This window comes from Phascolarctos cinereus, unplaced genomic scaffold (assembly GCF_003287225.1).
Source record: "Phascolarctos cinereus isolate Bilbo 61053 unplaced genomic scaffold, phaCin_HiC Scaffold_725;HRSCAF=1366, whole genome shotgun sequence".
In the NCBI taxonomy this organism is placed as follows: Eukaryota; Metazoa; Chordata; class Mammalia; order Diprotodontia; family Phascolarctidae; genus Phascolarctos; species Phascolarctos cinereus.
Genome location: NW_027556097.1, coordinates 1,432,958 through 1,449,557, shown reverse-complemented (window position 1 = coordinate 1,449,557; position 16,600 = coordinate 1,432,958). Strand labels below are relative to the sequence as shown.

The 16,600-nt window shown below is 35.2% G+C and overlaps 1 protein-coding gene across 1 annotated transcript in view; it reads right to left on the bottom strand.

The window, feature by feature from the left end:
• CRYBG3 (crystallin beta-gamma domain containing 3) overlaps positions 1-16,600 on the bottom strand; it is a 146,285-nt gene that overhangs the window by 107,467 nt on the left and 22,218 nt on the right. The window contains 1 exon segment of the mRNA XM_020977949.2: positions 14,901-14,967. Within this exon segment, the coding sequence (XP_020833608.2) occupies positions 14,901-14,967 (67 nt within the window).

The following is a 16,600-nucleotide window of genomic DNA, read 5'->3' as shown; positions in this document are numbered from 1 at the left end:
TCCTGAAAGGTAGGTGGTCTTCTAACCCTTTATAACTTTATTGGTTTTCAAATCAAGCTACAAAATTTTCATTTTCAATTTTTCTACCCAAAACAAAATCAAGCTTCCTCACACCTTCTTAACATGCTTAAACCATCTGAAACTGGTACAAAGGCACCCAGAACAATCATCCAGGGATAGGGCTTAGAGCACATGGGCTGGTGGTGGACCACCCCACCCCTACCTACTCCCAAACCAATTTTTTTTCCTATCCATCACCTTTTAGCTCAAACCTTTATTCCTCTTTCCTAATCTTTTAAATCCATTACTCAGACTACCTCCACCTTACTTCACATTACAAATTAAAAAGATGATACTCACCCCACTTCTGGTCCTACTTCTCCTCACCCTGTTAGAATCTAGAGGAAGTTGATGCCTAGCAATTTACAAATCAAGAGAGCTGTATCTCCCCCATGCTCTTCACAAACAGCTTTTATAATGTTAATGCTTAAAAGACAGGAAAACCCCCATCTTTGCAGCTCCAAACACATTACGGTGACATCAGACATACTGGCAGGAGGGGTACAAAGACATTTTTCTAGATTTAAACATAAAGTACAAATTCTAGCTTTGAGAACTGATTAAACCTGAACTCAAACCCCTTAGCTTTTCCCTCTCTCAGCCTTTGCTCTAGATCTTTATCAGTAAAAGCTGCTTGCTGCACCTTCCACTAACTTCTGAGTCTCTTCCTGCTTTTTTTGTATTCTATTACTCATTTTCTAACTTTATTCTGGAGCCCCAACTTGGCCAGTGTCAGGCCTTCTCAAAAAATCTTAATCTCCTGCTGAAAGCCTAAGGCAGGTGTTCTTTCCCAATGTTCTCTAATTACAGACCTTCATTTTAAATCCTTCACCAGAAACATGAAACATTTTACAAGCATACACAGACACAAACAGCTTGATAAGACAAAGTGTACATGAATCTAATTTTCTTGTTGGCTTTTTAGGCTTAGTTTGTTTTTAAAATAAAGTAATCTTGACAGGTCAAAAGAACCCCATTGTAGCCAATATAATTTGGGGCTATCCCTAGTTCACTGACACCAGCGCTGATATTTTTCTTATCCTTCTATCTAGTACAGGTTGTATCTTCCCACATTTTAACATCCTCCCTAAGGGACTATCTGGAGGACTGTTCACAGGGGTCTCATTATTTCCCCCTGGTTTCTCTGGCGTCTTTGAATTTTTTCTCATCTTACTCATCTGTCTGAGACCTCTTGTGCTCTAGTATGCACACACACACTCAGTCTCCAGAACCCCAGTAAGATATACCTAACCACCAGAGCAATACTTAAATAGTCCTCCTTTCCTACCCTGGGTGTGTACACAGAGTTGCTTGGTTGCCGTGTGCTTATTTTCCCTTTCCCCTTCTTGTTCCTAGTTCAGTAATGGCCTCACCCATTAACTTGGTCCTAGGATCTTGAACAGTCCGTGAGCTGGGATGCCTGCCAAGGATACACAGGACCGTTGAAATCAACGGGACATGTCTTCCTGTTCTCTGGTGGTAGCTGCCCCTCACTCAGGATGTTTGGGTCCCAGAGGAGTCCCCATTTGTAAACAGCAAAGAGTCTTACCACAAATTCCACAAAGCCACAACCTGGCCAAAATGGGTGTTCCATGTGTGGACACATGTGTAAGGCAGATACACAGCTTTTTATTCCCTATTCCCGATTTAAATTTCCCTCCTCTATTTCCCCATTGGCTGGGTACTACAGAGGTTACAGCCTCTCCAAAGTGTCGAATTTCCCCACATGAGTCTCAGCCCCTAATTACATCTCCTACATTCTATAATTCGGGGAACTAGGCCCGCATCCACTTTTGCTTTTGAGTGTGTAAACAATCCCCTTACTTGGTATATGGATATGTTCATCTATACCTAACCTCAGAACCTGTTTTCAGCTCTTTAGTCTATTCACCCACCAAGTGTTTTCTTATTCTAATTTATGGCTTCCTTTGTTCAACTTCCACCTAACCTTTAGATTGCATTTCTTAGGTTTCAGGTGACTTTTGTGAAAATGAAAATGAGCTATTTCTCACATGTTGAAGGGGTTGTAGAATGATAGACATACTAAAATAGCTAATGGATCTGTGAAACAGTACCACCATTTTAGAAAGAAATGTTGAATTATAAAATTAAAGTAATTAAAATGTCCAAATTACTGGGTTGACCCCAAGGAAACCATCAATAAGAAGAAAGTCCTCACATACACCAAAATATTTAGGCAGTACTTTTTATGACAGTAAAGGGTTAGAAACAAAGTAGATGCTCACTGACTGGAGAATGTTTAAGTAAATTATGACACATGAATGTAGTGGAATACTACTGTGCCATAAGAAATGATGTATGTGATGAAGACAGAGAAGCTTGGAAAGATCTACATGAACTAATGTAGAGTGAAGTAAGCAAAGCCAAGAAAGCAGTATACACAATATCTACAACAGTGCAAATGGAAAGAACTACACACTTTAAAAAAATCAAAAGCGAATTAACAAATATAAAGATCAAGCAGGACTCAAATGAAGAGATGAAAGGACATCCCTAATCCACTTCTTTGTGAAGGTAAGAGTGTTACAAGTGTTCCAGGTTGCACATGTATTCAGACTATTTCAATATACTAATCATTCCTGCTGGGAGTTTTTCCCCCCTCTTTAAAAATACTATTTGTTTTATGGGATGGTTCTCTGGGAGGGAGAAAGAAAGAGATACTCAGGATAACTGTGATAGCGTTAAGAAACAGAAGACAGCAATAAACACTTATTTTAAAAAGTAAATGTGTTAATGTTCCTCCTCATCACCACAAAGCAACTTTTAAACATTTCAGCTAGGTTTTTTTTGTTTGTTTATTTTAGGCAATTGGGGTTAAGCGACTTGCCCAGGGTCACACAGCTAGTAAGTGTCAAGTGTTTGGTCTCAGGCTGGATTTGAATTCAGCTCCTCCTGACTTCAGGGCCGGTGCTCTATCCACTCTACCACCTAGCTGCCCCTTCAGTCAATTTTCTTTAAAGATCTTTTTCCTAGATTTTTTTTTCTTTTAGGCTAGAACCTGAATGTAAGCCTAAGTCTCACTATTAGGAGTATCATTAGAAAGAAGAACAGACTTGGAGTCAAATGACCTGAGACCCAGCTCTTCCACTTATGTGCCAGAAGTTGACTCATTTATCCTCTCTGAGCTTTAATTTTATCATCTAAAAAAATGAAAATGATATTTGTACTACTCACCTCCTTAGGGGTGTTGCGAAAGTATATGGTCAACTGTGAAGCACTATATAAATGTAAGCCACTATTAATATTACTAGTTCCTATCTTGTTGTGGTAGTCTCTTCTATGCAACTCTTATTTATCAGGGCTGCCTTTGTTAAGAGGATTTTCCTCACAAACGCATTAATGGTTAGGAGCACTACAATTTCTTTTCAATAAGAGCACAGGTAATTACTTTGTAATTTAATACACATTCTTAAACATAGATAGATGGATATATACACATCTACAATGCATATCTGTAAGACATTCTTCTATCTCCCTATTAAAATATCGGTTTTAAAGTTTTTCTTTTTTAAATCACAAGTCAAATTCTCCCCAGCCCACCAAAACATGTAGCAAGATACATAAGAACAAGTAGCTACTCGTTAGGAAAGTCAAGATGCTTTGGGCACACATATTAAATACCTATAAATCCCCTTAGAATTCTTTACATACTCACAAAATAATCTTGTGAAATTATAGAAAATAACCTGAAAAACTTAGGATAAAAAGAAATAAAGATAATATATACCTTCTGGCAAGATCAATCAACTCTCAAGACAGAATCAAAGTGTTACAATTCATATTCAAATATTAATAAAACACTGCCTCCAAAACATGTTGCTACATTCCTCTTAGAGAAAGAAGGCTGCTAGGTCCTACACTGGCTGCCATTTTAAATGAAGCACTTGGAATCAGCCCCCAATTCACATATGAGAATCCCAGACAAACTAACTCAGATTCAAGATATTCTAAAGATCTATATTATCTCAAAATCATAGTTACGATCCCCCACTAAAGTGCTAACTTTTCCTAGTTACCCAGATGACTCAAGTGACTCAAAGCTAAAGCATTTATGAAATAACATAGAAATAAGAGAAATAAATAAATAATTCGCTATCCTCCATAACCTAACATACACTCTCCTATAAATAAGACATCGTTCATAGGAAGAGAGGATGCATATAGTGAACATGTGGTAAAAAATATATGTAAGAAAAAACCTACGGCCAGGTTGCACATATGAAGGGACAACACATGCCTCAAACTCCACAAGGCTACTGATCTCTTAGAGTGATATTATCATGCTGTTCCCACTTGTCATGTGGTATCTGCCAGTTAAGTAGTGTTTCCTGGAGAACTTGCTTTCCACTCCTGGCTTCAGCTTGAGTCCTTAGAGGAGGTGTCCCATAAAAGAGAAAGGTTTGCTATCTCTTTTTTTTAAAGTCTGTGGACTTTAAAAGGCTAGATCTTTTTTTTTTTAAAAGAAGTGCAATACATTCACAATCCAGTCATTGAAATACTGGGAAACCAGCCTCAGATACTTAACACTTACTAGCTTTGTGACCCTGAGCAAGTCATTTAACCCCGACTGCCTCACCAAAAAGTAAAAAAAAAGAAAGAAAGAAAGAAAGAAGGAAAGAAAGAAGGAAAGAAAGAAGGAAAGAAAGAAGGAAAGAAAGAAAGAAAGAAAGAAAGAAAGAAAGAAAGAAAGAAAGAAAGAAAGAAAGAAAGAAAGAAAGAAAGAAAGAAAGAAGAAATACTGGGAGGAAAAACATAGTAGCTTTCTTCCTCCATAATATTAATCTGTTCCCTTAGAGGCCTGGCTATAAGACGTATTTATTTTTCAAAAAAAGAGGATTCCCTCCAGAAGAATTCCTCTTTGGAATACTGAAAAATCAATATTACTATTCAGTAGTATCCATAATTATTAGATGAAATTTTCTAACTTTCACTTTCTATTTGCCAACGACTGTCTTCTGCCACAATCAGACTTAGGGGTTAAAAAAAAGCCCATGTGATTTAGGGGCTTAATGTATGACTGTCAAACCCTACCCATTCAGCACAATAGGCAGCTCTTCAAGTCATCACAGATTCTCTGGGTCTCCCAGTTTTGTCAACTCTAACTTTCTTTTTGTTCATCCATGCAAATGAATAGAAAGGACATAAAGAATAAAATGGCTTAGGTGCTTCAGGTATAGACCTTCACCTCCATCATCTGAAACCTTTTACCCAAATTCTCACCTTTATTATCTTTTCAGCCAATGAACCACTGCATTCTGAACAAAACCAATAATCTACATTACAATTTAAAATAGCAATATTCCCTTTGAGGAATTTTTTTTTCAAAGAAGTCAAATAATTTGTGACTTATTTTGACATGGAATTCTGACTAAGTAAAAATACTGGCCTTTTACCTTCTGAAGACATTATACTTCAGAAAAAAATAACATTTTTTTCTCTTTCTCCTCCTCCCCATAAAAAATTCTTAGTTCCTTTCTGATTCCCTAATCCTAATATTTCTGACTTTAATAACATTTTTCTTATTATATTTCTTGTGCATTGTAAACTATCCAATTTGTTTTCTAAATGTTTATATAAGCATATAAGTGCCTCCTATGTGTTACTGTGTTAAACTATTTAAAAAATATCTCATTTGATCCTCATAAAAACTCTGGGACATAGGTCCTATTATGATCCCTATTTGACAGTTGAGGAAACTGAGGCAAACAGAGGTTAAATGATTTGTCCAGGGTCACACCGCTAGCAAACATCTGAGACTGTATTTGAACTCAGGACTTCCTGACACCAGCCCCAATACTCTAACCACCGTACCACCTAGCTATCACTACCTATAATGTACCAATATATCAGCATTATTAAATAATGTCCAAGATTAAATAAAAGATAAGTTTAAATACAAAATGAATAAAAGTAAATGAAAACAGTGCTTTAAAAACAAGAAAAAAATCTGTTCAAATAATTTAAATTTAAATTAGATATAAAAAACACAGCTATTCATACACATAACCAAAAAAGAATTGGCCACATATTCTGATGAGGTGGGATCTGTGTTAACTGGCCCAAAGAACTTTTTCCTTTTGTTAACTAGTATCATAGACATACTAATAGTCTAAAAACTTTCTACAGGGAAAAAAATTGCTTTCAGCTACCCAAGAGGTGTTAGAATTAAATATTTTTTTAAAAAAATAAGGTTGCTCATGTATGCTTCATTCAGTTTTCTTATTTTCTTTTTTTAAATTTTGAGTTCCAAATTTTCTCCCCATCTCTCCCCTCCCCACCACCAACAAGATGGCATGCATTCTGAATATTCCTCGCAGTCTGCCCTCCTTCTATCTCTTCCCCTCTTCTCTTATCCCCTTCCCCTTCTATTTTCCTGCAGGACAGGAGAGATTTCTGTACTGCATTTCCTGTATTTCTTATCTCCCAGTTGCATGTGAAAACAATTTTCTTTTTTAACATGTGTTTTTAAAACTTTGGGTTCCAAATTTTCTCCCTTCCTCCTTTTCCATCTACCTTCACTGAAAAGGCAAGCAACTCAATATACGTTACACATGTATAGTTATGCATCAGAGCCAAGAATATCTTAACCAGCTATGTAGGGGGGGAAATGGGCCTTAAATCAAATAGAATTCTAAGCATTTCTGATGAAAAGAAGGGCACTGAATAGAAACCTTGAAACTTGAACACTGGAGTGCAAGAAATATTTTTTGGGGGACAGCACGTGGAATGAGTAGAATATATTTAATACCTTTTAATGCACACTGATCATTCACGTACTTCAGTATCATGAATTTGATCATAGGCAAAGACTAAACTGTGAAAATGAGTCTGTTATATTTACCACATAGGTAGATCAAAATTAGTTGGATATATTTTTCCTTTAAAATTAATAAATCTTTCCTTTAAAAAAAACTTGTAGCATATAGTATTTAAGGTCTAATTGTTTGGTTTTTGGACAGTAGACATGTTTTAAATTCCTTAGCAAGGAATTTATAAATTAAAAAAAATATATATTATCTCCAATGTATCCTGTATGTAGTTTATTTTCATATAGTTTTTTTTACATGTTTTTTCAGTAGACTGAGATCTTTGAGAGGAGAGACTAATTTTTTGCCTTTCTGTGTATCCCCAGAGCTTGGTACAGTGCCTGGTATACATATAGTAGGCCCTTAATAAATACTTCTTAACTATTATTGAAACAACTAAATTTACTTGCTTTAGTTCACTCTAAAATGTGATTTGCCTAAGCTAAGAGTTGATATTAAAGACTAACTTTTGAAAGACAACTTGTTGTAATTAGGGTGCTGGCTTGAATGTACTAGGTTCAAATCTCTGCCTTTGACAGAAACTTTATTGTAAAATCTTTGTGCCGCAGGCAAATCTCTAAACCTATAAACTGTAGAACAGATATTAGTCTGCCACTGGCAGAGGGAATTAACCTTACTGGGAGTTGCCTACAGAGGTGAAATTCTAGAGCTTACATAAAAACAAAACAAAACAAAAGGGCAACAGCAATGAAATTCTCACCCCCAAAGCAAAAACTCTGAAATTTCAAATATCATTGAACTCAATAATTTACCAAAATATGCATCTGGTGGGAAATGATTATGACAGAACTGTGCTGGGTGATGGTAGGTGAAAGTGAAGAATATTGATTCTGCAATAACAGGGGTTTTGGCTGCTTTTAATTCTTTAATAAATTAACTTCTTAATTGCCATATTTTAAAATTTGTAATGTTGAATTCAAACTGTCAACTGATCTTTGATTTTTTTTCCGTCATGTAATTTAGATAATCCAGTGATTCTTAATTTCTTTCTCCTTAATCTATTTTTGAGATGAGCTTTTTGTTTTTTTCCTTGATGTAAAATATCTTACATTTTCTTCTTTTTTTCCCTTCTTCTTCAATCTTTTGACCTGACTTTAACATTTCTTGCTGCCTGGAGTTATTTTCAGAAGTTGTCACCAGGACAAAGCTTTGTATATCTTGTGCCAAACTGCTAATTTTTTGTCCTATTCTTTCTTCCATAGCTCTTATTTCTTCCATGGCTATAATTTACATAGAATTTTTTTATACAGCATTCTTATTTCATTTATAAAAACATTTCTTTACTATTTTAAACCCTTGCTTAATCTCTCCCAAGAATTCTAGTTGAGTTTTGCCCAAGCTATGTTCTTCTTTGAAGCTTCACTTTTTGAGGTCATTCTTTTCTGTGCTTCTCTCTTGAGTATCCCTGCCAATGAACAGCTCCTGATGGTGAGTTTCTTTTTTTGTTGGCTTGTTCTTCCAGACTACTTCCTGACTTCAGATTTTGTTAGAGCCAGGTGATGCCAACTTCTTGAGGGAAGGTGTGGGGTTGGTACTGATGGTACTTTCCTGGGGTATTGAGTGTTATATCAGCCCAAGTTCTCAGGCACAGGTTGAGGACCTGCAAACTTTCAGTGCTCCCAAAGTAGTCTGATCCAGGGCAAACTCTACTTAAGTCCCCCTCTGACCTTCAAGTCTTCAAGTCTGCAAGTTCCTGACCCTGGGTTTTGGTCCAAGCAACAGAATACTGCTGCTAGACTCAGCCCCTATAAGCAAACTGGAAAGTTTTTTTAGTTCTTCATTTCAGCTGTATCCAACTCCTCATGACCCCAATCTGGGGTTTTCTGGTCAAAGATACAGGAGTGGTTTACCATTTTCTTCTCCAGACAATTTAAAGATGAGACAACTGTGGCAAACAGAGTTAAATGCCCAGGGCCATACAGCTAGTAAAAGTGTCTGAGGCAGTTTTTGAACTCAGGTCTTCCTCACTCCAGGCCTGGCACTCTATCCATTGACCTACCTGGCTGCCTTTCTTTTGATTCAGAGTGACATATTAGTAGGCTCCCCTTTGGTCTGGGATCCCTGCTTTGACTATTCCTCTGCAGGTTGGGTTGGATGCTAGAAACTCAGACTCTGCTCTGTTCCCAGGCTCTGAGCCATACCATAGCTGCTTGCTAAACTTCTTCCTTTCTTGGTATACCACTCAGGGCCTTTATACCCAGTAACTCACCCCTAAGCAAAGGCCCCTACACAGCCCATTCTGGATCTGTGACCAAAAACTGGGTCGCAATGAACAAAGCTGCCATTTGACACCTTTCTTTGTCATGGTGCATTGGCATAGGTCTGAGGGTACCCAGATAAAAGTCTGGGACCTCCTCTTGCACAGCCTCTCCCAGTGCACTATAGTGTTCTGTGAATGGTCCCTTCTTGGCCAGAGCCCAATCCTAGTGTCTTCAGACATGTCAGTGTCCCTGTGCAAACCTGGGCCAGGCAAATGATTCACTGTGACTTTGTCTAGATTTCTCCATCCATCAGAATTCAGTAAGGCACATTTTCTAGCTCTACTTGGAGTTTTATGGAGGGGAGCTTGGTCGGACTGCTTCCTCTCCACCTTTAAAACTCCAGAACACTTAAAGAAAGAAATATAACTTGCAAAAGAAGCTAATGAGGTAGAAAGTGGATCACCAATCAGAGTTCTCAATGTAAAAATCACACGAACAAAATAATTTAGAGTAGAGAACCTACTCAAAGTTAGCGGAGGCTTTTTAAAAAGAGACTTATAGATTCATTGAAAAATATACAAGAAAAAAATTTGTCAAAAAGTAAAACAATGACAACACAACACAAATTCTATACAATCCAAAATGACTGACCTTAAAAACTGGATATGCATAAAATGTAATAATTTCAGGTCTCCCAAAAATGATAACTTTAAAACTCTAAATTTCATCCAAGAAAACTGCAAAACTGCATAGAAATTTTGAATACAGTCAACAAAGCACTGATCAATCTAATGCATACATCGTTGCTAGAGTAAAACTTCATATTTAAAACCATTTGTTAAATTTTAGAATTTAAATGCCAAACAAATTTTACAATCACCTATGAAAAGGGCCTTCAACTATACAGTAATGTGATTTTGAATAGCTCAGGACTGCTCTGCAGCCATCAAAAAAAAAAATCAAGAGAGACATTGAAATATAGTATTTCAAAAAACAAGGGATGGTTCAACATTTGGAAAAAAATTGACACAATCATATTAAGAACAAAAACAAAACTTATTAACTCTTAAAAAAACTAAAAAGTCATTTTTAACGTGATAAAATGTATGTACTTAAAATCAAAAAGTAGCATTACTTGCAAAGGAGAAGCACTAGAAATTTTCCCAAAAAATATAGGAATAAAGCAAGGATGCTACTTATCTTTCCTACTATTTGACATAGTTCTAGAAATGCTTACAACATCAGTAACGTAAGAGAAAGTAATTAAAGACAATCACTAGCAAAGAGGAGACAAAATTATCCCTATCAAAAGAGGATTTATTTAGAATACACCATAGAATCAGCAAAAAAAATCCCTGACAGTGGCCTCAGTAAGTAGTACAATACAAAATAAACTCACAAAATCAAAAAGCAATTCTATACAGCAATAACAAAAACAAGGAGTAAATGATAGAAAAATAGCATTCAAAAATGCAGAAAATATCTAAGTCCATTTGCTGACACTAAAAAGATATATATAAAAGACTTTCTTACAGAAATAATAGAAGAAAATAAATGGATATTTGTTTGTTGCTTGTGGTTGGGCTACATCAATACTGTACAAATAATGAAACTACTTGAATCAATTTATAAATTCAGTGCTACTGACACTATTTCATTTCTCTCTGTATCCCCAGACAAGCACGATGTCTGACACCAAACAGATGCTTAATAAATGCTTGTTATCTCCCAAGGGAAAAATAAATAAATAAATTCAGTGCTGGATCAACTGGACTGAAGTTAGGTCCTGATTAGTACAAATAATAAATCCCCTGAAATACTCACATGTTCAAATTCGTATTATTTGAAGTTATAATTATGTAAAACAAGGTCACTGGTTCCAGACCAATGGAAAGATGAAGTGTAAATTTGAATAATATAACAAGGGATTCATTATTTCTACTATCTAGACTTAATTTTAAAACCTAGGTGTTGTAAAGAGCTATGCAAAATAATAACAAAATTATCCTAGAAGAAGAAATATTTCTCTCTTTGTCCAATTCCTCTGCTTCTATAATCCAAAACAAACTCCTCTTTTTGGCAGTAAAGTGTTTCACAGGCTGATGTCCATCTACCTTTTCAGGTACATTATACTTTATTTCGCCTTAACCTGCTCTACAATCTAGTCAAACTGGTGACTGTGCCTTTGCACGGTCTATGCTGGGAAAGCACAACCTCCTCACATCTGACTCTTTAAATTCCTAGTTTCCTTCATTGCTCAGTTTGCTTTTATTTTGTGTTTATGTATATATTACACACTTTCTCCCTTAATAAACTGCAAGTTCCTTAAGGGTCAGTGCCTAACACAGTGTATGGCACAGAGAAGAAGACTTACATTCTTATAAATTTAACTCAGTTCTCTATATAGTTTAGAAATGCAGACTTTATCTGAGATACTGGCTGTAAAAATTGTTTCCCAACTTTCCGCTTCTTTTCTGATCTCGGTTGCATTGGTTTTCTATGTGTAAAACCTTTTTAATTTAATGTAATCAAAATTATACATATAATGTTCTCTATCTCCTGATAAATTCTTCCCCTCTCCATAGGTTTGACAGATAAACTATTCCTTGCTCTACTAATTTGCATATTATGGCATCACCCTTTATGTCTAACCCATGTACCCATTTTGACCTTACCTATACAGGGTAAGATGCTGGTCTATGCCTAGTTTCTGCCATACTAATTTCCAGTTTTCCCAGCAGTTTCTGTTAAATAATGAATTCTTATCACAGAAGCTAGAGTCTTTGGGTTTATCAAACAGTAGATTACTGTAGTCGTTGACTACTGTGTCTTATGTACCTAACTTATTCCACTGATCCTCCTTCTATTTCTTAGCCAATACCAAATAGCTTTGATGATTGCTGCTTTATAACACAGTTTTAGATCTGGTACAGATATGCCACCTTCCTTTGCATTTCATTTCATTAATTCCCTCTATATTCTTGACCTTTTGTTCTTCAGGATGAATTGAACTTTTTTTAAATACTCAATGACTTGTGACTAAAAAAAAGGAACTTCCTCAGTGATTAGAGCTTGTATGTATGCTATATATTTCTATTACAAGCACTGTAAAAAAATAAACTTAAGATTTGAACCCAAATCTCCTGACTCAAAGTCCAGTACTCTTTCTACCACCTCCTACTATCTTTCTTTTTTACTTCTAATAGACCGACTTTACATCTCCTAAACAATCTCAACTCCAGTTGGGCCATCTTTAAAGTAGTACCCTGACACTAACTAATGCAAATATTATTACAGATCTTGTGATCACTAGAACTGTTCTAGTTCTTAAATATTGAGTTCTAAGTCTCTCTTCTTTGACCATAATCTCTTCTCCTTTCATCTCTTTCACATCTTCATTTCTTCTAACCTGTTCTTTTTCACGACTCAGTTCCTCAACTGCTACCTATTTTCTCAATCTATTAGGCCCCCTTTCCAGATTAGTTTGTCTTCCTAGCAAGTCTGCACCCCATCAATCCATTTCAATCATTTTCCTCTCAGCATCCTAGAATTACTGTATTTCTCCTTTCTCCATTTCTAAGATATTTAGTGATACCGAGGAGTCACGAAATGCAACTCAGTGGCTCTAGAACAAATTCATTCTACCTAATGTTCGTTAATTCCCAAGGTTCCTATTCTTTTAAAAAAAATTATAAAAGGTAGATCAAAGAAAATGAAGACTAAGGTCTTTGACCTGCCTTACTTCTATAATTTTTTTTAAAAGAATAGGTTCCTCAGGAACTAATCAGATTGATGTAGAAATGTTTTCAATATCAGATATTTCCTCCTGATTCATATCAATCAATTCATATCAATGATCAATTTAATGCCTTAACAGTTCATAGTATAGTACAGATTTAGAGCTGGAAGACACCCTAAGAAGCCATCTAATCCAACCCCCTCATTTTACAGATGAGGAAACTGAGACCTAGAAAAGTTAAGTGATTTGCCCAAAGTTACAAAGTCAATAAAAGGAACGAATGAGATCTGGATATAATTAACACTGAGCCATTAGTTATTTTCATATATTAGTTATATATAAAGTGAAGCAGCTCAATGTTCCAAAAGGCTTTTAAATTATGGAATTACTATAATCTCAAATCACTGGGTTGATCTCTAGGTGACAGCTTTTTTGCCTGGTAAACAGAATGTAAAAGGATACTTGGAAAAAAATTTTGATAAGATTCATTAATTAGGTATCAACATGTAATGGTGCTATGCAAAAGAATATTTTCATTTCCAACTTGAATAAGTAAAACCATACACTATTCATTCGCAAAAGCAAAAGGTCACTGTACCTTCTTTTCCAGATTTGTTTTTAATAATTAAACTTTCTTTTTACTGTGAACTTGCAAAGAACAAGAAAGAGGATGACCTAAGTGGTATAAAACTCAAAACAGAAATAGATACTTGCCAGCATACTGACTTAGAAAAACTAGCAGTATCTGTGTTTTATTTTATTTTTGATTTTGTTAAATATTTCCCAATTATATTTTAATCTGGTTCCAGCCTCACTAGGGAGTTTTGCCCCTATGAGTTTGATACCTCTAGTCTAAGACATTGATATATAACAGAACTTTGAATTTTCTGGGCTTCTGTTTTATTTTACCATAGAATCCAATATTAAATTATTTTCAGAGATTACTCTTAATTATTCATCCTTTCTCTTCCAAATATTTTATTGTAAAAACTGTATTAAAATGTTTTATTCATTTTAAAGCATATCACCATCACTTTCCAAGGCTCTTTTTCTCCTGGCCCACCCCCCACAACCAACAGACTTGTACCTTGTGACAAACTACCTCCTTTATAAGGAAATTCCTAGAAGTCAAGTACATTAGTGATGCGATGAGGCAAAGACAACCAAGGCTAATGCCTAGATGCTAAAAATTGGAGAGGAAGGATATTTCCTGGGGAGGGAGATTTTCTTCTCCCAGTAAGCTAAAGACGACTTTGGAAGATATGCAACTTTTCCCCTTATAAAAATTAACTTATACTTATTCTACCTAGGCAGCACCAGGTCAACTCAAACTACATTGACTTCTGGACAATAGAAACAATTCTCTCACTCCAAAGAAGTCTAGTCTCTTTTGTCAGTGAAGTTTCTGTGTGCCCCACTAAGAACTTCTCTCTTTGGTAAGAATAAGGTCCACCGAAGTACACCTTATTTCCAGAGCAATCCAGCCTCTGTTCCCAGAGAGAATGGATCCTGAAGTGATCCTTCTTTATGGGAAGCTCATAGTCAGTGGCACATTTCATATTTCCCAGAACAATTTTGAAGTCCCTGACTCTTAGACTTCGCCCTCTGCTTCCATTAGTCCCTATCCCAGACTGTTCCTTCTGTTGCTGTATGTACCTCCAAGAACAGGAAATAAGTAAATGATTTTGCCCCAGATGAAAAATTCTTGGTTACACTGGTATATTTTTGCATTAAATTGAATTGATAATCATATAAGCCATCTTATATAATCTTCAAAATTCTTCACAGAAAAAATGTTTTAAAATAGTATATTTTATTTACTTTTGAGAAAAACTTCAGATGAAAACTTACTTTAAATTTAATCTCCCTAGTCTTTTTTCCATCCATACAAATGTAAAATACAATCTGGACTAAAAACGATACTTCACTATTTTTGAAAGTTAAAATAAATGTCTCAGAATCTGAGAAACTTAAAAGGCAGAAAGTATAACAAGCCTAGTACTTCCTTCCCTCCCTCCACTACCACACACACATTTGTTAAATCAACTATACCTTTACTGGCTCTGTTGAAGGTGCATTTTCTGTTTTCTGACTTATAGTGACAGGCCCATTTTCAGGACTGAAAAATAAAAACCATGAAGTTTTTTTAAAAATTTAAATCAATACAACATTCAATGCATATTCATTATAATTTAATTTGAATAGCAACAAGTATTTTGCCTATATATCTCTATGATTCTTTTAACACATATCCTATCAAGAAAGCAGTAATTTGAATATCAACCTCACAAACAAATTCAAAAGTATTTATCAGCTTCAACCATTTTAACTAGTCCATACTATATTTTACTTATCACCAATATCATAGCAATGATATAATAGATGTGGGAAAGTAGCAGTTGTTAAATATCCGGTATTTCGTTTTAATTAAAATATGTATTTGTCTACAAATGATCAATTTTACATTTTAATTCTGGGATCCACGATGAGTGGTAAGCTGACTAATGAAGATTGCACTTAAATACCTTAAACATCCTTGACCTAGTATAATAAATTTTCTTTATGTAAAAAATTGTTATTGGGTCACCAGTATAAAAAAGTTTCTTTTTCTAATTACAGTTTTATTTGTTCTTAATTTTCATTTACTTTTTATTCTTAACAAATAAAATGAGCATATCTCTGTGCATAGAAAAACAGAAAGATTATAAATGAAACTGTAAATCACTATTATGTAATATTTTTTTTCTTTGAAATATAAACTAAATCCAATCTTTCCCTACCACCCTCCATGTCTTGGTTCTTTCTGGACTTCCTTGTGTTCTCTTCTGTGTATTTTTAAAAATATGCTTCAATGACCTTTTTTTTAACACTATACATATTTATACACTATACCACCCTCTTCCTCCTACCTCCACACTCATAATGTAAAAAACCCCTTATAACAAATATGTCGGGGCAGCTAGATGGTGCAGTGGATAGAGCTTCGGCCTTGGAGTCAGAAGGACCTGAGTTCAAATCTGGCCTCAGACGCTTTACACTTACTTGCTGTGTGACCCTGGGCAAGTCAGTTAACCCCGATTGCTTCACCCCCCCAAAAAAAATATGCCTACTTAAAAAAAAAAGTTCCTCCATTTCTCATATGTGAAAATGTATGCCTTATTCTCAATCTTGAGTCTATCACCTCTGTCAGGAAGGAGAATATTATGCTTCATCATTTCTCCTCTGGACCGTGGATGATCTTTGCACAGATCAGAGCTCTCAAGTCTTTCCACATTGTTTTCCTTTACAATGTTTCTGGTATTGTATAAACTGTACTGATTGTTTTCATGTCATTTTTCATCAGTTCATACAATTCTTCCCAGCTTTCTCTAAAATCATTCTTTTCATCATTTCTTATGGTGCAATAATATTCCATTATCTATCACCTGCAAAAAAGTTAGTTGCATTTTTTCTTTGCTTATGCTTATTATCTCAATTTCTTTTTCTTTTTGCATTGCTATGTCTAGCATTTCTAGACCTATTATCAAATAATAGTAGTGATGAACATCCTCAGTTTACACCTAATCATACTGTTAAGTCTTCTAGTCTTTCTCCATTACATATGACATTGGTACTTGATTTATAATAGAGATACCACTTTCCAGGAAAGGTCCATTTATTCATGAGCAGTTCAATGTTTTTAACAGAAATGGTTAACTGGATTTTGATTTTTTAAAAAAGCTTTTTTCAATATCTACAGATATCATCATGTG